This window comes from Bubalus kerabau, chromosome 20 (assembly GCF_029407905.1).
Source record: "Bubalus kerabau isolate K-KA32 ecotype Philippines breed swamp buffalo chromosome 20, PCC_UOA_SB_1v2, whole genome shotgun sequence".
Classification (NCBI taxonomy): Eukaryota; Metazoa; Chordata; class Mammalia; order Artiodactyla; family Bovidae; genus Bubalus; species Bubalus kerabau.
Window position 1 is genome coordinate 51963569 of NC_073643.1, and position 26791 is coordinate 51990359.

A 26791-nucleotide genomic window follows, 5' to 3' on the forward strand; every position below is an offset into this window, starting at 1 on the left:
TCATGAGACCTACTTCCACCAAGAGCACCTAAACCAGGCCAACCCATAAATGGTGGGGTGCTGCCACCTGGTGGCCACCAGCAGCACAGCCCTTCTCCAGGGTCCAGTCTCCAGGGCAATTTCTGCACCCCCCTCCATCCCCACCTGTCCCTGAGGGCTTCATCCTTTGGGAATCAGGGTGGCCAATGGCTGGACTCCAGGCGCACTTGAGACCTCCAGCAGACTGTGCATGCCTGGGGAGCTTAGCTCAGGCCTGGCTGCTCATCTGGGCTTTGAAACTCTTTTGATGCATGGCCATGACAGCTGCTCCTGGACGGCTCTCAAAGCCCTGCACAGTGTAGCAGCTGTCCCAGCAAAGGGCGGGTTGGACTTGGGAACCCTGGAGGATCCCTCTAGGTCAGAGGAGACCCTTCCAAATTCAGAATTTGGGTTTTGCTGATTGAGAACTTTGCACTGCTCTCATAGCACCACCATCAGCCATGGCTGGGAGGAACAGCAACCGTGTGGGCAGGGTAGGGCAGGGCAGGACCTGGCACACTCATTCCTGGGCTTGGGGTTGGAGCAGCCCATGACGGGCAGTGAGGAATGCCTGGGTCCTTGGGCTTAAGCCTCAGGTTCTCAGGGGGTGAGAGTCACTTATCACTAGCAGGATCTCCCAAATACGGTTTTACATGAGATCCAAGGCAAGTGTACAGCCTATCAAACTGGAAGAAACTGGACCATGGGTTCCGATACAGGATGAGGGCAGCAGTCACCTGCTATGCTGGTGACAGGTATAGCTGTGGAACAGACTGAAAGTGGGAAAGTGGGCTGCCAGCTTCTCTGAGGGGCTGATGAGAGGATGGATGCTAAACTCATCTTTATAGGAAAGCCCATGGCAGTGCAGACAGCAGATGCAGTGGTCAAGAGCTGTCTTCATGAGAGTCTTGAACAGCTGAGAGGACCAAGTAGGTTGGGATCAAGCGCCCTTCCTGATGTGGGCAGTTTGAGGCTCAAGAGAGCTGACGAAGGCCTGGTACTCCTGCTGGTGCTCAGCTGTGGCTTCCCCAGGGGACCGGCTTGCACGGGCTCGACCTTTGGTGCCCTGCTTCCCAGATCTCCTTCCTGATGGGTGTCCTCACCTGCAAGAGCTGTCCAGGCTGACTGTCGGAGGTGTCTAATTAAGCTGCTTGTGACTGCTGCTCTGATGCTGAGCACCAGCTTCTGCAAGGGTTCTGGAGGTGGGGCTGGTCTCCCCGCCCTGGCCCCTGCTGACCCTAGATGGGGATGGCAGTTGGGCCCTCATCTATGATGTTCCCAAGCCCCAGCCCACAAAAGCCCAAGCTTGAGCTTTCCGCATTTGCCTCCACATCTCCCTAGCAAAGCTAGGCTCAACTTCTCCAAGGTACCCCCAAGGAGACTGGGGTGAGGGCCCCTGCCCTTAAAGCTCCTCCTGTGCAACCCTTCATCCTGATTTTATACAGGCCAGGCCTGCCTGAAAACAGAAAAGTATGACCATCCACAAAAGCCATGGAGTTCGAGCTTTAACAAGTTTCCCCCTCCCTGACTAAATGCCAAACATGAAGCCCACTCACTCAGTTCAGCCAGATGGGCAGCATGGGTACCCCATCGCAGCTGGTCTTGGGAACAGCCTCAGACTCAGGCACACTTCCTGCCCTTCTCAAGCATGATCTTGCTGGCCAAAATGATGACAGGGATGGGACGACACCTTGAGAATGGAAAACCTTGCAATGTCCCTGACCACCTCCCGGGCAGCTGATTTGGAGAACTGGAGTGCTTCAGGAGAGAAAGGGCCTCTCAGCTCCTCCACCTCAGCAGAGGGCTCTTGTATTATGGCCAAAAGCAGGGAGGTTGTTCGTCACAGAGCAGTACATGCCTACCCCCATGTCTGGACTTAGTCTGTAAAAAGTGAAGATGCGCAAGTGCTCACACTCACTTAGGCCTAAAGGGAGTAGAAGGAAGTGGAAAAAGCTGACTCAGTTATGACGGAATTTTCATGAAGAATTTTCACGTACTTATTTTATCACCAAGCTTGACTGGCTCCAACATGCTCTGCTTACCTGGCTACCCAAGAATAAAGAGACACACACACTCATTTTTCAAGGTATTTCTTTTGTAAAGGAGCCAGATTTGGCAACTAGACTGAAAATCTTCCAAAATTCTGTACAAATGTGTAATATACAAATATACATAAGGCTTTTGCCGAGAAAAGACAGCACAACAAATGACGAGGCGGCTTTGGTGTCACATACCACCCTAGGGCATCTCAACACCCCCTAGGAATGCAAGGGGCTGATGGACCACAACATAGGCTACACATGTAAAACACACTACATTACAATATGTACATGAAGTATAAAAGACGCACTGTCCCCTTGGTCAGCTCACAGGCCCTCTGGCAGGAAGGCAAGCCATTCACCAGATAACCCATACAAGGGGAACTCAAGTGGGAGAACCTTGCAGAATGAACTGGTTCACCCTAAAAACCATTAACAGCACAGGGCATGCCCTTAAAGAGAAAGGTGGTCAGAGTGAATTCAGGAGATGGAGCATTCCTTGTGCTCTTTGGAGCTCTTCGTCATCTCTCTCTCTCATGCCCGTGTCTCACTCCATCTCAGTGAACCGGGCAAACATGGCCTTCCGGACAGCATCTTTGTAGGAATCTGCACCAGATAGTCCGTATGCGCTGCCTTTGGCGCCTAGGCCAGCTCCTTTTAGCCGGACTTGAGCCTGGTGGGTAATGAAACTGTAGTCAGCAGCTGGCAGGTACGGTGTGGACTGCTCCCTCTCCCCCACGTCTAGCCCACTTCCTACTGAGCTGGACCACCCCTCAGGAGACAGAAATTTTAAATGAAGACAGGGATTTCTACTTTGGAGACCTGGAAGGACTGAGGGGATCAAATGGGTGAGGGAGAAAGGCAGACAGCAGCACACCCTCCCCCAATTCCATGCCTGTTCAGCAAGCACCGTGCCTACTAAAGGGCCCCAAAGCCTTGCACCAAAGCCCAGCGAAGGTCTGGTAATTCTAGGTACAGATCATGGCAGGACAGCTCAAAGTCAGCAGAACTCGCCTGCACAGACCAACAGCAAGTGTTTGTTCTAAGCTATGCTGCCAGGTCAGGGAGAGAGCAACCACTGGCAGTGCTCTCGTCTAGAAGGCCAGTGGTCGAGGGCCTCTGGTCCTGAGCTCTGACTGAATAAAGCATTTCTTATCATGGATCAAAGTCCTACTAAAGGGTAATTGTTTTATACATAAGCAAAAGTCACTTAGAAATGAAAGCACAGTACCTTTCTGAAAATCCAATCTAAGCTACTGAGTCAGCGTTAAGGTTTGTTTATATCGAAGGACGTAGAAAGACACAGCTCCTTAGGAGAAGGTAGGCTTTATTTACCCAGAGACCCAAAAACCAGAAAAATCAAGCTGGGTGCCACACCTGTTCCTCCCAACTGACATCTTAAAAAGAGGGTGCAATATGGGATGGCTGCAGGGAATACAACTCCCACTGGGGCCCAGGCCCTCCGGGTGCTTCAACCTCATCCCATCTCTGGGACAAGCCTGCAGGCCGCTGAAGCCCAATCCCACTGCTTACCTCAATGGGGGCTGTGATGCCTTGACACTTTCTCCCCAAACCTGAGCCTTCCCGCCAACCCATGGCCTGCAGCATCTTGTTGCCAATGTTACTGTGGTCAATGCCATCTTTGGTGGGCTGCTCGTAATTCCTGCCAGTGGCAAACACACAGTTACTCAAAACAGCCAGAGCCCCGGCTCAGAAAGCGGAAAATGTGCACAACACATACACGGTGCCAGCATCAAACTGCTTCTTGCGCTTGGGTTCTGGAGGCTCTGGGATGCCGTATTTCTCCCGTCTTTCTGCAGCGCGATCCCGGTATTTCATCTACGTGGGAGAACAGCCCGGTTAGAGATATTCAGACTTCAATCAATCTGTCGCAGTCTCAAGCACCCACACTTCAGACTGTCACCTCAGGTGCTTCCTTCATCTGGAGCTTGGCCTTTTAGAGTGCCTGCAAATACCACATGCCCTGTTTCCCTGGCTGCACTTCGTCATATCCCAAATGGGAGGTTTGTAGAGATGATGTGTGTGTGGAACCTGGGGCAAAACTACGTTTCCAACAACCAGTTTTATTTAACGAGTCACCTCTTGTCAAGCTCTTCAACCAGCCTGCTGGGTGTGGGCATTGCTGGGTGTGGGCACAGCCTGCCAAGGTCCTTGAGGGAGAGGAGGGCAGGGCTACTGTTCTTCCTCAGCATTTGGACAGGCCCGCCTCCGGAAGACAGAGCCAAGAGGTGGCTTCCTGAGACCTGCTCTACAGTCCCTGGGGAGCTGGCACCATTAAAGAGTGGGAAAAAACAGGAAGGTAAAAAGCTTTAGCTATAGATACCTCAGAACTATCTTGGGGTGAGCAACTTCAAGTCACTTGCTCAGAGGTTCATCTCTAAGCCATAGGCCTCCATTTGTACTTAAAACTGGGTGGTTGGATCTCAACCTGCTTCATCAACCACCAAATGACTGCTCATTAGGGGTCCCACTGCTTCCTTCCAGGTCACCTGCAATCATTCTGTCCTGCTATTCCCTAGGCCTCGTCTGAGCTCCCCTCACTGTCCACAAAGGCTTCCCTGGCCAGGCCAAACAAGCTCACTCTGTCCTTACTACAACCCAGTGTACTTCACCAGTGGGTCTCTGGCACCCAGGACTTGTGAGTGGTCTCAAGCACCCTCATGAAAGGATACTGCAGGGCTCCCAGTGCACACAGCTTGGGTCCAGTCTACATGAGCCATGACGGCCAGGCGACAGATATGTGACATACCCTACCCTGTTCCTGGGACCTGGAACAAGTGCTACGAGTAAAAGACAAGGGCAGTTACCCCAAGACACGCGAGTGGCACATTGACCCCCATTCACCTCTCTCTCTCTCAGCTCCAAGGCTTCCAGCTCCTGCTCGCTCAGTCTGGATCGTCGGTAGATGTCCATGTTTTGCTGTATGAGAGATTTAATAAACATAGTAATTCGTATCTTCCTAATTTGAGATGTCAAAATATTAGTATCTATTGTGCTCCATCCAAGTCAAAGTCCAACAGGAAAGCCAGAATTGGGTGTACCTGGAGCTGCCACGCTCCTTTCTACTCACAATCTGGAACAGACTATACTGAGGAGCTGCCTTGTAAGAGGCAATCACTTAACGCAGGTATTTACTGAAGCTTCACTACCATCAGGGCACCCACAGCGTCTCATTGCCTCCCATCCCTGTCTCAGATCAGCTCAGAGAAGCATGGCCACCTTGTGGAGGTCTGAGAGTTGCTGGTGCCTGACCAGGGCGTCTTTGTTTGGGAACTGGCGCCGGCAGAGCAGGCAGGCCATCTTTTTCCAGTCGGCCAGCTTCTCTTCTTCGCTCTCGAGTCTCTCCACCAGCTCCTCTTCGTTGTCACTGTCACCACTGTAAGCGGCAACCAGACCCCTCTAGAAACAAGAGGAAGCTGGGTCATTGGAAATGTGCAACCGAGAAACAGCAATGGCTAAAGTAACGCCTAATCCAAGCTGTGAGAATGCCCATGTCCATACGTCACACATCAGTGAGTAGAGCAGCTAGGTCTTCCAGTGCTGGGCCCGACAGCCTCCCACCACCAACCCTCTTGGGAACCAAGAAGACTTCCTGGATGACTTTTCTCAAACTACTGACCATGTCTGAAAACTTCAAATACAACAGATCAGAGTAATGACCCACTCAGGTAAGTATCTACCAAGTAAAACACGCTTTTTTGGTCTTAATTTTCTCTTTCCAGACTGTTAAAACTCACTATTTACAAATGAAATAAATCAACTGAGCTCAGGAATCTGGGCTTTATTCTCTGTTCCATCTCACTTGCTCTCACACAGAGAAAACAAAGCCCTGAACATAGATTCTGTGTGCATAAGCTGCTTCAAATACCCACTGACAGGGACACATCCGTTTTAAGCAGGAATGAGATTAGCCAGATGCTTAGCTCAGATGGTAAAGCATCTGCTTGCAATGTAGGAGACCCAGGTTTGATCCCTGGGTCAGGAAGATCCCCTGGAGAAGGGACTGGCAACCTACTCCAGTATTCTTGCCTGGAGAATTCCACGGACAGACCATGGGGTTGCAAATAGTTGGACATGACTGAGTGACTAACACTTTCACATTAGCCAAGATGCAGATCAAAGTGAGACACAAAGCACAGACACAGCCTTCAAACACTGGTTTAAAGCTGGTATTTCCTTACTTTGAGGGGGTTCTCCTCATCTCCATTTCGCACCAATTCGGGGATGAGCTGTTGCCTTTCTGCTAAGGCTCCCTGGGAAACACAGAACAAGTCATAAGCCTCAAGTTTTACCTAAGCTGCCCTTATGAAGTAAGGCCATCCTTGTTACTGTTACCTTCTTCTCAAAGAGAGCAAAACCGGCATCTGCGGCAGCAGATTCTCTCCTTTCTTCTTCCCTCAAAGAATTAACAGGTTGAAAGCTGTTTTTAAAATTTTCTTTCTGCTTGTTTAAACTCTTAGCCCAGCGTTCCATGTCTTTGGCGATCTACAGTCAAACAACAATGACAGAGATTTAGGTAGAGGAACTTAGCAAACAGTCTCCTATGCCAAGAGAACAAGCCATTATTGTAACAAACTGTAACAAAACCCCTTTTGCCCTTATCATTTTTGAGATACTGCATATTACCAAAGTCATTAATGAATATTGTTCCAAAGTCTGTGAGTCTTTCAGGCAACTGACAGATAACAAAGAATAATACTAAAAAACTGCACAGTGCTCTAGGAACTTAGGGCTTCCCTGGTGGCTCAGATGGTAAAGAAATCTGCCTGCAATGCAGGAGACCCAGGTTTGATCCCTGGGTGGGGAAGATCCCCTGGAGAAGGGAATGACTACCCACTCCAGTATTCTTGCCTAGAGAATTCCACAGAGAAGCCTAGTAGGCTATGGTCCATGTGGTTGCAAAGCAGTTGGACATGACTGAGCGACTAACTAGACTATGAGCTTAATGTAAATAAGATGTATGACCCAGTCTTTAAGAATCCAAATAAAGCTAAACGCCACAGCCCCACCCCACCACTTGATTTAAAAAAAAAAAACAACAGATAAAAATGGGTCTGCTAGTTGGGTCATGATCTTACCTGCTGGGCTGTTTTGCTCTTGGGTTTCTCCTTCTTTTCCTTTCCTTCTTTTGCAGGAGGTAGGCCTGTCTGCTGGTGGGAGTTAGACTCTGCAGCCAGCATGTAAGTCTCCTTCTCTCCATCCCAGTATAGGTACTGCTGCGTTAAAGAATTGTAGTAATACTAGAATAAAAAACACAATTAATGTAGACTTTCTCCTGGGTCAAACCACTAACCAACCTAAAGGAGTATTTTTACTTCTTTACATCTCCATTATTTTGTCAAAAAAATTAAACATAAAAACATAAAGCATGCTGCAGACCAGTAATATTTCCTGGGCAGAGAGGAGGTGCTATACACCTTGGTGTAGGTGAGGATGGTGAACCAGCTGGCCAAGAGGTGTGAAACTTCTTGGGTGAGTAGAATGTGGTTTTGAGAGTCTCAAGTTCCCATTAATTAATGCCTGGGCCTGGAGGGTACCCAAAGAGTAATATGCCTGACTCCTTTCCACAGACAAGACCATTTACACAAACCAGGTGGCCAGAGCAAGTGGTTCAGGAGGAGCTTTTTCTCACACGTCCTCCATGACAATCAGTTAACATCTCATTGCTAGGTTCAACCATACAGAACCCTGCCTGTTCTGTTTGGATGCCCAGGCAACCAAACAGGGTTGTAAAACACCAGCTCGGGAATCTGGAAGGAGGTGACAGGTGAAGGAACCTGATCTGAAGTGTGTGGGGAGAACCACAACAGAGAATGGGGGGCAGCTACCTCTCCTCTCCTCTATTGTCCAATCGCTTACTCTACCTGCTCAACAGGGGCTCAGGAGAGACTGCCTTTTGTATCTTTTCCAGGGGAGGCAGTGCACGTCAGACACAGGAGCCACAACGTTTATGGCCACCAGGAACGGCCTGGGAAATGGCCAGACTCCACAAGAAGAGCAGTGGAAGCAACATGTACAGGCCCCAGCCCGCTTGGCAGGTCCCACACAGCGTCACACCTGACTCTCAGAAACCACAAGCTCTCAATGCCAAATTCCTGTTAAAAGCACTTATTTTTACTATTCTATATATACACACAGCTTCTGGTCATAAACAGTTCTTATTTATGGAGTGTTAATGTTGCCTCTCCTCTTTAAAAAGTTCTATACACTGCCAAAAATAAAATATCACTCCACAGATCTGCTGATTTCTACTCTCAAAAATACTAAGTAAAAAAAGAGCTGTACACAAAAAGTCACATATTATTTGATTCCATTTATACAAAATGTCTAGAACAGGCAAACCTAGAGACAGAAAGCAGTGGTTGCTGGGGTGGAAAGGAATTAGGAAGTAACTGCTTAATATGTAGGGTATAGGGGTTTTTTTTTAGGTTGATGAAAATGTTCATCAACATTAGATGATGGGTGTCCAACACTGTGACCACACTAAAAAAACTATTGAACTGAACACTCTAAATGGCTGAAATGTGAACTTTCTCTCAGCTGAAAAAAATCACAATTTAAAATTTGTATATAGGTGTCTACATGAAAATTAACAGTCACCTGAAAACTTTAACGTGACAAAATAATCCATGGTAATAGGAGAAAGAACAGTGCTTGGGGCAGGGGAGGTGGGACTGACCAACAAGAGGCACCAGAGAATGTTTAGAGTGCTAGGAATGTTCTTGCTCTTATCGTGGTGCTGGTAAATGAACAAATGTATATATATGTAAACAAACATTCAAAGAACTGCAAGAACTGCATGTGTCAGTTTCATGAATTTTTCAGTAAGTACATTACACCTCAAAACGTGTTTTACCCCTTAAATTACCTGTGAGTTGGGGTCATAGTACAGCCCTGTTGTTGGATCATAGTAATATCCTGAAGATTCATCATACTGATACGTGGATGTGTCAGGCACTGCTGCAAAAACAAAACCCAGCACACAGTCATTCCAGGGAAGAGACTGGCTTTACTTCCAATTCTAAGCCACTGAGATGCAGCAGGTCGTCTTCTCTCACATCCCCACGTGTCCCGCTGACACCCACAAAGGGAGAGGAGCACTTATTAAACAAAATCAACAACTAGGACCTTCCAACTGTCAACAGCCCCATGAGGTTTGGCTTACCATATTTGGTACCAGGAACTACACCAGTAGGGGAAGCGGCTGGGGCCTGTGTACTTGTGCTAGTGCTAGGCTGTGCTTCCTCAGTCTGGAAAGAACAGCAGCTTCAATATAATTTCAACTGTAAAGCCTCTCAAGAGAACTAAATCACTGCAATCATCCAGCAGGAAGGGTCCCCTGACAGACCCACTGTAGCAATGGTCTAGGGCAATCCTTGAGCAAAACACATGCTGACAACTGTCTTCCTAAAGGTCAAGTCGAAGCATGCACAGTATAAATAGACCCTGTGTGGAATCTTGCATTTAAAATATGGACACAAAATTACTTCAGTACATAATACAATTAGACAGAAAGAAGTAAGGTTGGAATGTGTGTGTATCAGTCAATCCTGGCTCACACAGTGAGAAAAGGTAGTACTTGTACAGCAACAGTTTCCCCAACAATCACCAGTTCTATATCTAAGATGACAGGATTACCGGAGAGCTGGGTGGGTTGGAGGTCTGATTATACAGCTGGGGACTCTGGGATACGACAGCCGCTGAGGTGGTGGTCACCGCTGTGCCTGATGATAAACACCGGAGTTACAACAGCCAAGGCACTGAACTCTAAACCCAACATCCTTACCTGGAATGCCCAATCGAAAATCTGTCTTTGTATATGTCAGTTCTTAACCACCTAATTCCCAGTAAGTACTCTTTAACCTATGATATTCTCACTTTTATAATCCTACTAGAATGTGATACACAAAGTCAGACATTCTGTATGATGGCTAAGAAGAAGGTTTCCACATCTGCTCTGGGGTTGAAAATAGATTTAACTGCCACAACTTTGTAATACTGGAACAAAAAACTAGAGCAATAGCTTTTAAGAGTGACCCTTCTGATTGATGTCTGGACAAGAGACTGCTCACCTGAACTTACATGGGCACCCACAATTCCAAACAGCACAGAGAGGGAAAATACTGAATTCAACTCAAGAATGAACGCTCATTATGGCATAGTCTCTAAGAGCTTCATATCAGCTCCTGATAGCCACAAGTGTTAATCGCTCAGTCCTGTCCGAATTTTGTGACCCCATGGACTCGAGACCACCAGGCTCCTCTGTCGTGGAATTCTCCAGGCAAGAATGCTGGAGTTGAGAAGCCATTCCCTTCTCCAGGGAATCTTCCTGACGCAGGGATCAAACCCATGTCTTCTGCATTGCAGGTGGCTTCTTACCATCTGAGCCACCAGGAAAGTCCATTGCACAAGCACTGCCGCTATCCCCCCAGAAGCTTAGGTACATGGTGACAACCCTGAATGTGCCCAATCCCCCATCTTACAGGGAAACCGCTCTCCTAGATTTATCTGAATCTAATGAGAACATCTAGCTGTATGTCCTCAACTGTATTTGCTTAAACAGGAGATAAAAAGAATATGAAATCTATTACCTGTTGCAGATGATGCATCGGATTCTAACCCTCCAGCTTGTTGCTGATAAAACTGTTGGTAATCCTGTGAGTACTGAAGAAGAGTCCACCATTAAAGCTGCCATTCTTGGACACACTCTGGAGACCAGAAGTCAGATAATGGTCCAGTCTACCCACCTGAGCATACTGGGCATAGCCATCTTGGCCTGGCTGCAGGTAACTGTAGTCCACACTGCCTCCTTCGCCACTCTGAGACTACAATGTCAAAAGAAGAGGAAACACAGACAAACTTAGTGGACACTGAGGTCTTCAAATGTCCTTGGAGAGCTTCTAAGGCAAGCACAATCACAGAGCTGACTTCTGTGAATCTGGGCACCACCACCACCACCACACTACTTGGAGCGAAAAGATCCTTCCCTTTACCTGGGTGGATGACCACTGAGCAGCAGCAATGGCTGTACTAGCCACAGAGAAGGCGCTGACCCTGTTACCATCTGGTAGGACCAAGTCTCTGAAACCACAAAAATCCAACCATGTGATTTTATATCAGTACGCTTCCCATCACTTAACCCCACACTACCCAGAAAACAGTAATTCACTCCAGACTTTACTGGAAGGTTTGCAATGCCAGCAACACCACATTTCAGAGTGAGGAAGGGTTTCCACGGGCAAAGCCCTAAGTGGGCATGTGTCCCTGCAGTATAGTTGCTTTCTTTTGTACTTTTGTATTTAATAAGGTGTCTACTTGATGAGCAATGATACTAGAAATGGGAAATTTACATCACTAGAATGAAGCTCTATATACATGAAGCTGTATTAGCATGCTGTTCTGGAAGGCAAGAATTATTTCCAGATGGGTCTGCACCATTCTGAAGCAGTTTGCATAGCGTATATTCTCAACCCATCTACCAAGTCTGTTTTGTCCTGCTCTCAAGCCTTCTGGCAACTGGTTATTGAGGACAGGAGGGAATAAGTGCTGTGAAGACAAGTGCATCCTCCCCAGCCAATCAGGAAGGATTCCATCTTGGTACAGAGAACATGGGCTTCGAGCGCAGTTAGCAGCACATTCTCGGACAAGCACGCAGATGCAGCGGTTTGAAGTAAGGGCAATGAAGCCACTCACTTTCTGGCACTTTTTGCAAAATCAACCCCAATGGTTTTGCCATCAATTTTCAAAGGAGGATGGAGACTCTGTAGTATCTGTAGCAGCTGAGAAGCATCCTGCAGGAGAATGTGAAGAAAAACAATTTTGTCATCTTTGTCATGTAACTGAAAATCTCTACCATCTATCCTAGTCAAAGAAATTAAAAAAAAAAAAAAAGCAATTCATTATTATCTGTGGATATGAAATCATGAGAAATTAAAAAAAGCCCTCTCTCAAGGTATCTAGTATTATTAAAGGAGCCAGTGCTAGTCAATCTAAAAGCATGAAAAAAGACTAAACTGTGGCTCGGACTTCAGTTCAGCTAGTTATCTACAGGTATACCAATGGTATTTTTACCACTTACTAAAGCCATCGGCCTATAATTTAGCACCGCAATAACTGTCATTACTTAAGTCTTGAACTTTGGGCTCCAAGAACATTAGACGTAGTATCACAACTGGATGAACCACATTCGCCTCTTATCTCAGTTTCTTTTAAAAGGAAAGATTCAATGAACATCTCACCATTGCAGAAGACAGCTGCACAAACGCGAAGCCTCTGTTTTGCTGGGTCTGTTTGTCTTTTATGAGGCGAATGTTATTGACAGCTAAGGATGCATAGGGAGACAGTGCTGTCATGATGGAATCCACCACAGTGTGTGGAGCTATGTTTCGAAGTATGATTGCTGCAGGTGAACGAGACAAATGACAGAGACATGCATTTCTACCACCAGTGCCTTTCAAAGCAGTTTCAAGTACAAACAAACCCATTTTGAGAGGTTTCCAGTATATTTGACCCTTGAATGCAGGGGGATGAGGGGGTGCTGACCCCACTCCCACCACGCAATAGAACATCTGTGCATAACTTTACAGCCAGCCCTCTGTACTGGTAGTTCCACATCCCCAGATTCAGCCAGTAAATAGTGTAGTACTGCGTGTGCTTAGTCGCTTCAGTGGTATCTAACTCTCTGCAACCCCATGGACTGTAGCCCACCAGGCTGCTCAGTCCATGGGGATTCTCCAGGCAAGAATACTGGAGTGGGTTGCCATGCCCTCCTCCAGGGGAGCTTCCCAACCCAAGGATTGAACCCAGGACTCCCACACTGCAGGTGGATTCTTTACTGTCTGAGCCACCAGGGAAGCCCAGTGTAGTATGGTAGCATTCATTAAAAAAAGAAAGAAAGAAAATCAGCATAGATGCATGTGGTTCAAACCCATTGTTGTTTAAGGGTCAACTATCCTTCACTTTGACATTGAAAAGAAATCCAAAAATCAGTCTTTAATGAGACAACCTGAAGCCACTGACTGCTCATTAAAAAAGAGCAGGAGAACACAAAACATCCAAAGGAGATCAGTTTCCAACTTAACGGCCGAAAGATTCCATTTGCACTTACTATCACAGTAGTAATCAACAGACTGAACTGATTCTGTGGTTCCAGGGGGCACTTCCTGTTCAGAGTCTACAAGAAAGGGAAGAAAAGAGGAAGAATCAGTAATTGAAGACAAACAACAAACCAACATAAGAAATACATTCAAATACCAAAGTTTTAAGTAAACGGAGCTGTTATTTTTTCTTTTTTAACCATTTGTGGCTACAGTAAAACCTCATTAATTTTGACATGAATTTTAAATGTGGAATGCAAAAACCAGGCCACTGGAGGACTTCAGAGGACTTCATCTCTGTAGTAAAAAAAAAAAGCAGATACAGAAAGCAAAGCAGGAAAGCTGACTTAATTTTGAAAAATAAAAGAACTCTTTGTATTCTTGCACTCAACACCAGGATCTACTAAATCTAAGGAAGGAGGTTTAAAGAAAATAACTACATAACCTAAGGTAGAAGGTTTAAGGAAAATATACACGTTATTGCTTAAACACCCCACAGTCTGTACTTTTCCTTAGGTTCACAGATAATCCAATTAGTCAAGTTTCAATACATATTCCCAAACAGCCAAATCTGGGCTTACCAAACTTGTCTGCTCCACATCGGAAGCATTTTAGTCTTTTCCTGAAATTGTTAAGGCAGCACTGGAAAAAAAAAAGTTTTATCTGTAATTCTATCTCATGGTAGGCCAGGTTTACTAGTAACAATGTGGATTAGAGCAAGAGGGTCACAGGCAAGTCCCAGTGAGGAGCAATAAAAGCAGAAGGTGATCCTATGCATTGAAGACAAGGAGCATTAACCTAAAAATTTCGCTATGTGAATGACCCCCAGAAAAATACATTCTGATGTATTTTGAAGTAGATTTCCATTTTTCTCAAGTTGCGGAGAAGTTTCAGTTCACCCCAAAACCCTGCAGCAAGCCACTGGCAAAGTTCTCCCTTATGTCAGAAAAGCACTATATAGACCACTCTATATACACAAGTACAATGTGAATGAGATTCTGTCTAGAGCCCTGCTGGACATGTGACACCAAATACTCTCAAAATGCCAATAGCAACACCTACTTTGTGACTTTGGTGACACTTGCCCCCTTAGGGTTTTGCCCATGGATACCGTTCCTCACTCATAACAGATCTTATATAACTCCCTTATATAACTCGAGCAGGGCCACAAAGGGTTTTGTTAACAAAGAGATTGCCAAAAGATGAGAGCGCTAGAATTCAGAAACCATAAAGTAAAACAAACTTAAAATCTTAATTGAAACACTGGGCTTAGAATCTGGTTCTTAAAATCTCTCATGTTTGAGGGAGTCTGTCCTCTAATACCTACTCAGGAGGACCCAAGAAACTCACAAAGTATGAAAATCACCTCCTGATAAAAGCTGGTAATCATATATTTTACTCATTTTCTTGTTTGGATAGTCAAACAAATAGAAAACAAAAAACCCCAAGAGTTTGGTTTGTCTGGAAAGAACACATGCTTACCTTGTTACAAAGCCAATCTTCAAACTTAGGTCTGGGATTGCTATAATGCATTGCAATATGCTTTCCTTGAATCACCAGCTTTTTCTGTAAAAAAAAAAGAAGTAATTAGTTATTCCCATTGTGAGGAACATGTGTCCATTTTCCCAGGGCAGAGCACACTTCGGAAAAATCAGTGCTCTGGAATTAAATGGACAACATACGGGGAGGACCAACCACCGCCACCTATACTCTGCCCATCCAATCCTTCAGATAGGCAGTAAGAGAATGGGATGCGGAGTAAAGGTAAACGGAGTCAGGGAGTGCTGAGAAAGCTGACACACGCTATAAACGCTGACATGCACCAGGCCGTGTCTCCAGCAGAGACAGAAGTCCTAACATTCAGCATTGACAGGCTGCCTGAGAGTTGACAATCTAGTTCAAAGAGCAGAAGACACAACTCTCCCAGTTCTGAGGTTGTCTCCTACTTTAGCCCTTAGCATGTTGTCCTTGGGCTTCGCTTCACTGTTCCCCCAGTCCCACATCCTTATGCAAAGTGAAAGCCTTTACATTTCCCCTTCACCCAAATTCCTGCTTCAGGATGTGTCCTTTGGGGACAATGAGAGGGAAACCCATTTTTAAAGGGAAGCTGGTGACAATTTTCTCAGTAGACACTAGTCTGAATGCCATCGATTCTAAAAACAGCTAAATGAGGTTTCTTCCTGCCAAGTGCAACCACGTGATGTCCTGAGTGACAGATGTGTTTTTCACTGAAATAAGATGGTACTCTCTTCAAGATGAGTAACCAGGAGGCCAATGAAGTTTCTTCAGGGGGTTAGGAAAAGTGTGTAAGTGTTCATATGCCACCTCATCCTTCTAGTCAACTGTGTGACTACAAGGGATTTTATTTTCAAAGGTGAAAATTCCAAGCTGAAACAGTTTACCAAGAGCACACCCAGCATCTGCCCCCAAAGAGCCTTCATTTTAACAGGAACACCTTTTCTGTTTTTTTTTCTCGGGGAGGGAAAGGGAGTGGGGTGTTCTGACACCGTCAGAAGGGATTTAAGTAGGAGGTTAGATATCCAAACTTTTTAAAGGAGTCTAACCCCTCCAAACATACATACTGTTGAGTAATTTGGTTCTTGCAAATCCTGGAAGAGTTAAGACATGCTGTGAATGTTGTCTCTGCAATATCTAAAGGCAAGACTGCATGTCTGGCCAAGAGGGAAAGAGCTGAAGGTCATCCACTCACTGTGTTGTATAGAAGCAAAAATAAAGAAGCTGGGAAATAAGTCAACAGATCATCCCACTAGGAGGGATGTGCTGGTTTGGGGAGACTCCAAACTATCACTGAGTCCCTAATCCTACTGGCCTTTCATTTCTGGAGTGAATTTGAACTGTAATGAAATAGTTACATATTAACACAGCTTTGTATACATTAAAATTGTGCCGCTTTTAAGTGTCTTTCAGGTTTTAATTTCCCAGGAGTTTTAAACTCCCAAGTCATTCTGATACATCCATTATATTAGTAAGATGCTTTAAAAAGATGCTGTCGTGTAAAGAAAGCAGGTTCACATGAAGCTTGTGTATGTCCTGAATTTTACTAGGATGGTGTCCATGGTATGAAATAAATTAAGATCTACCATTATGAGATCAGGTTGTCACCTCTGGGTTAAGGATGTGAGAGGCTTAAAAATCTAACAAGTCAATCAAGATGATATCCTCATTAGTGAGTCTCATTATTAATGATATTAAGTTTCCAAAGAATATAACTCTTATTTATGAGTAACAAATCATAAAATGCTACAGAGAAGCAACATAATGAGTTAAGCAAACTTCCCAGAATGCACTTGGCTAAGGCATTCAATACTGTGCTTTGGAGTTGTGGCAAAAAATGTTATTTATGTGCCAAGTACTGAACATTATCTTGATGAACTGCAGAACGATTCAGTTAATGCCACATCAAAGAAATCATCAAAGATTTGCTTTGAACAGACTGTAAGAGGCATTCTCAGGGAGATTAGGATGTTAATGCCACTCTAACTAGATTAGACAGCAGCAGGACACCAGCTCTTAGGCTAATCTCATCAGACTTACTGTTCATAAATTCTATTAGATCCTTAAATAGTTCTTGAAGACCCATATGAGCAGTTATGCCTCTAGGAGGCTTGAGGTCTCCAAGTTGAAATAATTACTTACAAAATTCCTACAGCAGACTTCAATTATATTCTCTTCATTGTCAAATTGAGAGTTGGATAATCTAAGATGACTCTCAAAGGACATAATAAACAAGAATATAATCAGGGGAGGAAAGGGGGAATATTTAAGATGTTCTGATAACTACCAGACAAACATTCAGTGGTTAACAAGGCCATGTCAGGTAGCCATGTTTAAAGGCAGAGCAAATTCTGCAGTGTAATGTGTGGTACTGTATTTATTCCAGTAACATCAATTTTAATATATACAAAGCCTTTTTTTTAAAAGTCACTCCTTTGGAACAAACCACTCCTTCAACCTTTTTTTTTTTAAATTGTACAGACTTGTTCCATTTTCATGAATATCTAGACTTGGTGAGTGAAGCAACCTGATTGGCTTCCATCCAGCTGGTAGCATCTTGCAAGTGATAAAACTCCACGAAGGCGAAACCACGGCTTACACCTAGAGACAGCATTCAGATATAGACGGGATACTCGTGTTAGTCAGTTCCTTTATAACAGGTGAATCTCTCTCCCACTGCTTCAACACTGCGTGACAAAGCCAATTGGGAAGCAGCTTTACAAATGTGACTTGACTTGGGGATCTTCTTGATACTTTGCCATGGCAAGGAACCAAGCCGCCTGAACTAAATGCCATTCGATTTGATTCCACGCTTAAAAACCATGCAACCGATTACAAACAAACAAGGAGTTTATACATCACTACTTACCGAAGGGAAAAAAAAGCCCCTAAAAACAAAGTTTTTAAAAAGGTCCTCAGGTGCTTTCTAACATCGTTTTCAAAGAGTCACATTCCTTAGCCATGGCAAACCTTTCATTCTGAATTCATGTGCTTGAAGACTGGGGAATATCAGGATGTTCTTTAGGGACTGAGGTGGGAATGGGGAAGAGAACCAGAACAGCAGGAACTAAGCAAGCTCTCACCTGTTTTCCTTTTCATCAGCCTCACGTCCGCAGGCTGAGGGCCTTCAAAGGATTCCATCATTTCTCGAATCTGCACAGGGTTTTACACATTTACTGTTAAAGCTTTAGCCACAAACCATTCCACACTAGAGAGTTCAAAGACTAGGGATTACATCAACTTAAGCTTATATTACTTAAGCTTAATTGGCCAAGCTTTTAAACTTCTATCATCAAAATGCAATTAGTCTAAAAATAGAATAAAAGAAGGCACGCTTCTCATAGAAACTGATGCACTATAATAGCTCTGAAAGCCTTCTTTACCTGCTGATGGGGGATTTCCTCAAGTACAGCTACTTTATGTTGTGAGACACAGCCTTGCTTGTGGTGTGCTGACCCTCAAGCCTCCACCCACCCCCCCTCAGGCTAATCTTGTCCTTTGTTCTAAAGGACCAGAGAGAAAAGAAAAAGATTTAAAAGAGGCAGATAATATGTCATCATACTCTGAAGTAGAGTCTCTGAAGGAGACTAAGAAATCAATAGCACCAAAACAAGGAACTCCCTTAAGATGTTTTTTGCACAATGTCTTAAAGAAATAGTTTCCTTATATTTACATAAAAAAAAAAAAAAACCTTTAATATTCTTAGGCTCCTAGTGAATCAAAGTGAACATGAATTGGGCCTGAAGAAAGACTTCTGGCTGCTAAGCTTATTACCAATTTCAAATCAAACCTTCACTGCAAAAGGCAAAATACATTAAAAAAGACATCAATTTCTCCAGCAATCATACCAGGCAGCAATACTCTCAGGAAAAACACCAGGGACAAATTTGTGAGAGACTCTTAGTGGCTTCCCCATTTCATTATTACGTGTAAAGGTTGCAGGATTATATAAAATCAGTCCTCATTATTTGGGGTAGATTTGCCTACTAATTAAAATTCATTATACTCCAAATGAATACTAATTGCGCTTTCAAGGTCATTTGCAAACCCGTGCAGAGTAGTAAAAAATTTGAGTTGCCTGATGCACATGTTCCTGGCAGAGGTTATGCTATGCTTTGTATCAGCTTTCATATTGTAAACCGACGTCCTTCTCCTAGTCTATTTAGTGGCAGGTATTTCACATTTTTGTACTTTTCGTTGGCGATTTCACTGTTTAAAATGGCTCTCCAAGTGTAGTGCTGAAGTGCTGTCTAGTGTTCCTAATGCAAGAAGGCAGGCTGTGATGTGCTTCACAGAGAAGATACGTTAGAAAAGCTTCCTTCAGACATGAGTTACAGTGCTGTTGGCTGTGAGTTCAATGCTAATGAATCAAAGTATATATTAAATAAGGCACCTTTAAACAGAAATATACACGAAATAAGGCTATATATTGATCTGTTAATGAAAATGTTGTGACCAGAGGCTTATAGGAATCTAAGTTTGTATCTCCCCTAAGAGCATGAGTCAATACTCCTAGTGGCTTTGGAGACTACCACAAATAGAGACTCCGTAGAAGTGTTACATCAAGCCAGACCCAATCACCTGACTCAAGTTCATGCTTGGTAACATAGTTACCGATAACTTAGCTACCAGAGTAACTAAATACAAACTGGATGAATATAGTGATACAGTAACACACATAGTAACAAAATTAACTAAACATAGTTACTCTAGGAGTTCACATGTCAGTGAGGGGATTACAAAGGACAAATGATGATGAAAGTGACAAACTAAAGTTCATTCAAGAGAACACTATAATTTTTAAATGCTTTTAAAGATCCCAATATGAGGAGGCTTCCCTCATAGCTCAGTTGGTAAAGAATCTGCCTGCAATGCAGGAGACCCAGGTTTGATTCCTGGGTCGGGAAGATCCTCTGGAGAAGGAAATGGCAACCCACTCCAGTATTCTCGCCTGGAGAATCCCATGGACAGAGGAGCCTGGCAGGCTACAGTCCATGAGATCTTAAGAGTCAGACACAACTTAGCAACTAAACCACCACCAAAGAGCCCAATATGCAAATTTCCCACAAATATTGCACAAATTTGGGGAATCTCAGAAAGTCTACTTGGAAAAACCTGCCTTCTTATGGTAAGCACTTCTAGCTCCCTGAGAAGCCTGAAGTAAGCAAGAATTACAAAAATCTTGTTTCATTACCAGAAGGTAGGTCCCCCAGGGCCAGCTAGGGCATTGCTCTCCCCATTGCCACCCACTTCTGCAGGCTTCAAGGGCCACAGGCTTAACCGACTCAAGGGAACAACATGATCAACAAGTAAAGTTTCCTCAACTGACTCCTGCAGGATTTCTTCTATCCCCTACTCTACATGCCCATGGCTACTGCTACCTGAGCTCAGCTCTGCCTTCCTTCTAGCCCCTACCACTCCCTGACTCTACCATTCAAACCTGCACAGCTTTGTTACCAGGCAAAAACTTCAGCAGCTTTTTTTAATACTTAGCTGGGCTTGCAAAGATTCCAGCAGTGGCCCCCAAATATGATTTTCTCCTGCCAAACGTCTTTGATTTCAGTCAAATCAAGCTAGTTAGGGCCAGTACACATCTTATCCTCAGTTCTCAACCAGATCAAAACATTTTCTATCCCTCAAGAATGAGCTCAACTAACAGCTCCCTGGAGCTCTTCCTTACCCTCCACCAGTAACACAGGTCCCTTAAAGAAGCCTCGAGTTACTACTCCACAGAACTACTTTCAACAAGACCTCTTCCGACACTTATCCCTTTCTATTCTGCATTGCCTTCATTATCTGTTGACTTTAGCTATCATCCTTAAGCGTTTATGAGGCAGGATCCATGGTTCTACAGTGTAACAGTACACAGTGGAGCAAGTGTGTTTTGGAACACAAATAAATACCCACTATTAACTCAAACATCCCATCTCACATTTTGTCACTTAGAAGACCAAGGCTGTGTGAACTCAATACAGCTCTAAAATTCATAGTCAGACTATTACCTTGAATACCCTAAGACAACAGATACTGGCATAATACTGTGCATTTATATGGTTTATAAAATATATTTCAAAACATCACATTCATTTTACAGACACTGGCTGGGCAGCCTCCTGAGAGTTCAAGGGTTGGGGATACACATAAGAAATTCTGCCTGGGGACGTCCTCGGTGGTCCAGTGGTTAAGAATCCACCTTCCAATTCAGGGTTCGATCCCTGGTCTGCGAACTAAGATCCCATATGTTGCAAAGCAGCTAAGCCCACGTCCACAACTAGACAGGTTAAGACTCTGTGCTTCCAACCCAGGGGGCACAGGTTCCATCCCTGGTTGGGGAACTAAGATCCCAAATGCCCACAGAGCACGGCAAAAAAAAAGGGGGGGGGGCATGGGGGCATATTGGTAGAACAATGGACACGTACAAAGTTGCCTGCAGCAGAAGCCAAGTGGTGGATGGGGCTGGAAGGAATGGGTGAAGGCCAGAGACACCAATGGAAACCAGGCAGTGCCTAGTACACCAAAGCCATAGTTGACCAGTCTGAGAAGGGGGAAGCCAGGCTTGTCAAAAGGCTTTCCAGAGGTTTCAAATGGATAATACAATTTCCATCAAATCAAAGGATGCTGAATCATTAAAATGTTCTTATGGATATAATCTCAGTGAATAAGTGACCAATTCAACAAAAATGTACTGACTACCTTCTAGGAGCTATTATTGAAAGAATAAAAACTGTCCCCTGTAGTTCTGAAAGCTGTATATTGAGCTTCAAAGTCTAAATACAAAGATTATCTATGAGCTAAGTTAAGAGAACTTCACCCTACTTATAGAAAGGTACTTCACTAGATATTAACTTGAGCTAAAAAGAACACAAGAAAATAATAGTAGAAGCTTAGAGTCTGTTGGGCCTACTGATGGCTCATTAGAACAGCTGGTCCCCCTTACATCGCTCTCCGTGATGGTGATGGGAAGGCCACGAAGCATGATGGTCTTGCTCTCCCTCTCGTCACTGATGTCATGCCTATAGTCATGTTCACCATAGTCACCATCAGAATGGTAGCCATCTTCGGATCGGTCACTGTTCCTTCTTTCACGTTCTCTCTGATTTACAATGAACAAAATTGTAATTCAAATCACACTGTGCTTTTTATACCCTTTGATCCCCTCCCTCCACTCCTAATAATTCATCTTTAGGAACAGATAATACAAGAACTCCATGATGATGTTCACCATAGTGTCTTCTAAAATAGCAAAAAACAAAAACCCCCAAACCTGGCAACAATCATTTAATTTCAGGAAGAATGGTTTAACAACTCACCGAACAGTATATCAACACACAAATAGTATTACTTGTTAAAGTAAGATGATTATATGCATAAAAAAAAGAAAAAAAAAAGTGCCAAATTATATGGGTAGCACAATATTACTTCTCAACAAAGTTGATGCATATGAAAAGAAAGGTGAAAAAAAGCTATGCTACAATATTAAACTACAACTTTCAGAAACTATCTGAGGCCAAGTGATGGTATATAATTATGCCCCAATTGCCTCATCTTTAAAATGGGTACAGTAACTACATTATATGGTTGTAGTGAGATTTGAATGAGTTCATCTAAGTCACGTGCTTTTCAAAAGAGTGCCTGGTGAGCCCTATGTAAACCCTGGCCAAGAATTCTGACTACAAGTCTCCGTCTGTCTTTGAGAGTTATAGCTGACTAAACAGATTTCAGAATACTGAAGTGTTTGAATAGAACACTCCTCCTGAGAGATTCTCACACTTGGTATACTTATTTCATAATTCTAACAACTCCATAAACAGTTGCTGGTCACTCACCTCTGGACTGTCATAGTCTCGGTAGTCGTCATATCTATCACCCCTCCGATCATCACTAGATCTTTTGTAATCTGAGTCCCTCCGCCTGCTTCTGGATTCACGCTCATCACGGTCATCCCTGTCTATGATGGAACCATATCTTCCACTGCGCTCCGTTCTACTCACACTGCCAGGGAAGAAAATTTTCCTTTATTCTTAAGTAAATCACATTTTGTCGCTTTAGAAAACATGGTTGAAAAAAATTTCAATCCAGATTTTGGTTTATAAGGTATCCAAATAGTTCAATGGATCCCTTAAAATTTATCACCAAATAACAACTTACAATTGAGACAATTACAATTGAGACAGGTTGTCTGTCCATGTTTATCCTGCATTTCCCCAAGCCTGTGATCTACGTATCACTCCTTTCATCCCTGATTTCAGATCTTACTGATCAATTTAAATAGGAAGAATGCAATTACAGTTGTTCCTGCCAGGGACTGTTTCCAGGACCCACTGCAGATACCAAAATCCATGGATGCTCAAGTTGCACAGTAAGCCCTCTGGTATACCCAGTTCTGCAGCTATAGATTCAACCAACCACGGATCATGTAGTACCGTATTTATTGAAGAAAATCTGCCTGTAAGTGGACCTGCACAATTAAAATCTGTGCTGTTTAAGGGTCAAATGTATTCTCATTTCATTCAGTTTCAAAAGAAAACATATCCTGACTCATCCACTCTGAAGGGTATTCTCACTACTGAGCAATGGACCACTGAACTGGATGAGTTAGTTTTTCTTTTTTTCCCTGTTAGGCAGTTAACCAAGTTCAATTGTTATAATAAGTAGCATCATCAGAGAACATTATTTCCTATAACATCTGATTTATTTTTGATTACTGGGCAGCACTGGGCTTTACAAGAAAATCTAATAACAAAAGGCTTAAACCCACTGGACCACAAACAGTTCTTTTTTAAAAAATTAATTTATTTATTTTAATTGGAGGGTAATTACTTGACAATATTGTAGTGGTTTTTGCCATACATTGACATGAATCAGCCATGGGTGTACATGTGTTCCCCATCCTGAACCCCCTTCCCACCTCACTCCCCATCCCATCCCTCAGGGTCATCCCAGTGCACCAGCCCTGAGCACCCTGTCTCATGCATCGAACCTGGACTGGCGCTCTGTTTCACGTATGATAATATACATATTTCAATCCTATTCTCTCAAATCATCCCACCCTCACCTTCTCCCACAGAGTCCAAAAGACTGTTCTATATATCTGTGTCTCTTTACAAACAGTTCTTTGATAAACTGTTTACCAGATTCATAAAACTCTGTGTAAGGACAAAATAAAGGGAAGGGCTATAGGGCATCATTTAGAGTATACAAATTTAATAAAGAGAAGTGAATGATAACAAATAGTCCAGGGCAATTTCACAATGTAAAGTATGTGAATGAGAGACCCTAAACCGGTAAATGTTTATCTGAAACCAAACAATGACATCATGTAACATGAACATTTCCTGAGTCCCAGTGGGCCATCAGTTTGATCTATCACTGGGACTGGATTCAATATTAAGAAGGCAGCTGACTGAATAAGCAGAAATTATGTGTTTAAATCAAATGGTTTGAGTGGGAGACTCCACAGATGACACAGGAGCCAAATGCTCTCATCTTAATTCTGTTAATTCTTCAGCAGTTTTTCTTTCTTCTTTTTTAATGTAACTCACGGTCCAAAGCTTCTCAGCTCTATAATCTGGATCATCTTGTCATGGAGGAGACAATAATGAGAACTGGCCTTCACTGACTGCTTTCTACAGCCAGGTACTGTGCAAAGCGACAGGACAATTTCCTACTTTCTGCCAGAGGCTGTTATCCACACCAGGAACCTTCATGATCTCCTACTCCACCAAGCCCTTCTTTGCTTAATTCTTTCTTACCCTTCAGGCTTCACCTTAAGAGAATACTTTCTCCAGGAAGCTTTCCTGGCTATTTCCAAGAAAACACAGGTTCCTAAGTGTTCTAACAGCCCCCTCAACTTCTTTTACCACAGGACAGTTCACACAGTATTTTTATTATCTCATTAAACCATGTGCTTATGCGAGCAAGTATCATGAAAGTGCTCACAGAATGCATGACACAAAACACAGACTCAAATATTCGTATGGTAAACAATTCTCAACAAACAGCTCAGTTGCCATTAAAATGTTGAGATCAAAGGCATTTACAGTAATAACTTACCGTTTGTCTGAACCCATTGTTCTACTGAAGATCTAGGACACTGCTCCAAAAGGTTCAAATTCGCTTTTTTCTAGGAGACAAGAGAGATCCGTTGCTGCAAATCTGAGAGATCACCTAAGTCAACTGTTTCATAGCTGGGACACCACTGAGACTGGAATTTCTTCAAACCATTAACAGTGATGATCTAAGGTTGAGGGGTGGGGGCCAACTGTCAACATTAAAATCAAACGATGGTTTTGTTAACAATGAGCATAGCAGGAAGGCGAGCAGAGTTAAAAATATTAGATTCCATATTCAAACACAAACCCATAAAAGGATGTAAGCAGATGATGCCTTCCCTGCTCCCACTGTAGGATTACAAAGCAAAAAGGGCACAGCTGCAATCAGCTCCCTGTGTTCTGAATCAAAGCAACTCCAATGGGGTAGTTGAGTCCTAAAACATTAACCAAAGTGTCTTTATTAATACAAGGAGCTAAACGAAATTCAAAAATTACTCATGAAAAATTTAAAACCTTTCAGAAAGCCGATGCTGGGCTAACTGAAAATCGACTCCGTTTAAAACGCAACGGCAGATCCAAAGCTATATCAAACAAGAGTAAACATCCGTACGACTTAATTCCCAGGTAACAATAATCACCACAGGTCCCTGAGGCAGCCAACCTGGCCCCGCTGCGCACTGACGGTGGTAAAACATCACACAGCTAGAAGACCTTCGATGCTTGCGAGGTCTGAGAAACTAGTTACAGCCGTCCCTGGCGCCTGTTCTAGGCAGGCGCTGAACGAACATGGGAATTAATACAGGGAACAGAACCATCAGGGAGGAACAAGGGCCTGGGCAGAATCCCTGCTGCAGCCCCTCAACGCCTGGGCACTGCCCAGACCCACCTCCGTGGGAGTCGCGGGTGAGATGGCGGCGCCACGGACTGCGCGACCGACTCAGGCGTCCAGCTTTCTCTTCCTGCTTGCATTTGCGCCTCCCGACCCCTAAGAGGTTCCCAGCCCCAGATCACCCTTCACCGAACAGCTTTTCGGAGAGTTGATTCCGGCGAACGTGCGGAGCTATGGCGGCTCGAGACTGTCAGGGTGCCCCTGAGAAGTATCTGAGGGACAGACGACGACTCCTTGCTCAACTTGGCCTGGGAGTTGGAGACACGTCCCGGGCGGGGCACACTCACAGCTCCAAGAGAAGAGGGCCTCGGGCTGGCCGGGAGAACGCTCTCTGAAAGCTGACAGCGCTGGTGGCCAAGAGGGGCGCGGCCCTCCAATGCTTCGGGTAGCCCTTCGAGATCCCGCTGGGGCTGAACGGCCGCAGCTTGCGGCTAACAGGGAGGCTCTATAGGGCCTGCCACAGCAGAAAGAACCGCCAGTCATTATGGGCGACCACCGCACTTACCCCCAAGAAGGACGGAAGTAGCAGCAGTAGCAGTTTATGCCAAGGAATTCCAACAGGGTACGGCCGCTTCACAAAATGGCGCCTCCGCCGACGGCCGTCTCCTACCCACAGTACTTCGCGCCTATCCCCTTCCCCCACTACACGTTTCCTAAAGAGGCGGCCAATCCGCGAAGGTGTCTGGCTGCGCGAGGGCTGCTGGGAACTGTGGTCGCTAGGGCAGCATGTCACTTAACTACAGCCTGTGTCAATTTCCTACGTATTTCCCTTTCTTCAAAATCTCGGCCTTGTCTGCCTTTTCCAGATCCGGATTAGACCTCTTATCTTTATTAAGCATAGTAATTATTTGCCTTTGCTACATGGGCCTTAGTGCAGTTTGTTTTCACTGACGCGATGTAAACCATCACATTTAATCTTACTTTAGGAGAAGGAACGTAGGTTGATCACCTTTTGCATTATTGAATACTAGATTTTATTACTGGGCTGCATGCTTCACAAATATCTATTTCCATCTTCATAACCTTTTTGGGATGACTATTAAACCCATTTTGTAAGTAAGAAAAATCGACGTTTGTGGTAATTAAGAGGATTCTTGAAGGCAGTCTTCAGAATATTATCTTATTGATAATCTTTAGTCTAAGGCAAGGACACGGGAAAGT

General features: G+C 44.2%; 1 protein-coding gene across 3 annotated transcripts; it reads right to left on the reverse strand.

The window, feature by feature from the left end:
* Nucleotides 1-2092: 2092 nt before the first annotated feature.
* RBM5 (RNA binding motif protein 5) lies at nt 2093-26303 on the reverse strand. 3 transcript variants are annotated; one of them, XM_055557088.1, is made up of 26 exons: nt 26136-26299; nt 25049-25175; nt 24743-24812; nt 22516-22681; nt 21627-21782; nt 17773-17842; nt 17217-17290; nt 14657-14740; nt 13756-13816; nt 13186-13251; nt 12317-12477; nt 11772-11869; nt 11072-11159; nt 10826-10903; nt 10670-10742; nt 9717-9802; nt 9244-9328; nt 8947-9038; nt 7157-7318; nt 6414-6563; nt 6260-6331; nt 5298-5477; nt 4923-4997; nt 3799-3896; nt 3591-3720; nt 2093-2730 (listed from the first exon to the last, which is right to left on the reverse strand). In XM_055557088.1, the coding sequence occupies exons 3-26, from the start codon at nt 24757-24759 to the stop codon at nt 2605-2607; spliced, it is 2448 nt and encodes an 815-aa protein (XP_055413063.1). In that variant the 5' UTR covers nt 24760-24812; nt 25049-25175; nt 26136-26299; the 3' UTR covers nt 2093-2604. The 3 variants fall into 3 exon arrangements, with proteins under 3 accessions (XP_055413063.1, XP_055413062.1, XP_055413064.1); XM_055557087.1 differs by lacking the exon at nt 25049-25175 and having other exon boundaries at nt 26136-26296; XM_055557089.1 differs by lacking the exons at nt 2093-2730; nt 25049-25175 and adding an exon at nt 2789-3366 and having other exon boundaries at nt 26136-26303.
* Between the last annotated feature and the right edge of the window lie 488 nt (nt 26304-26791).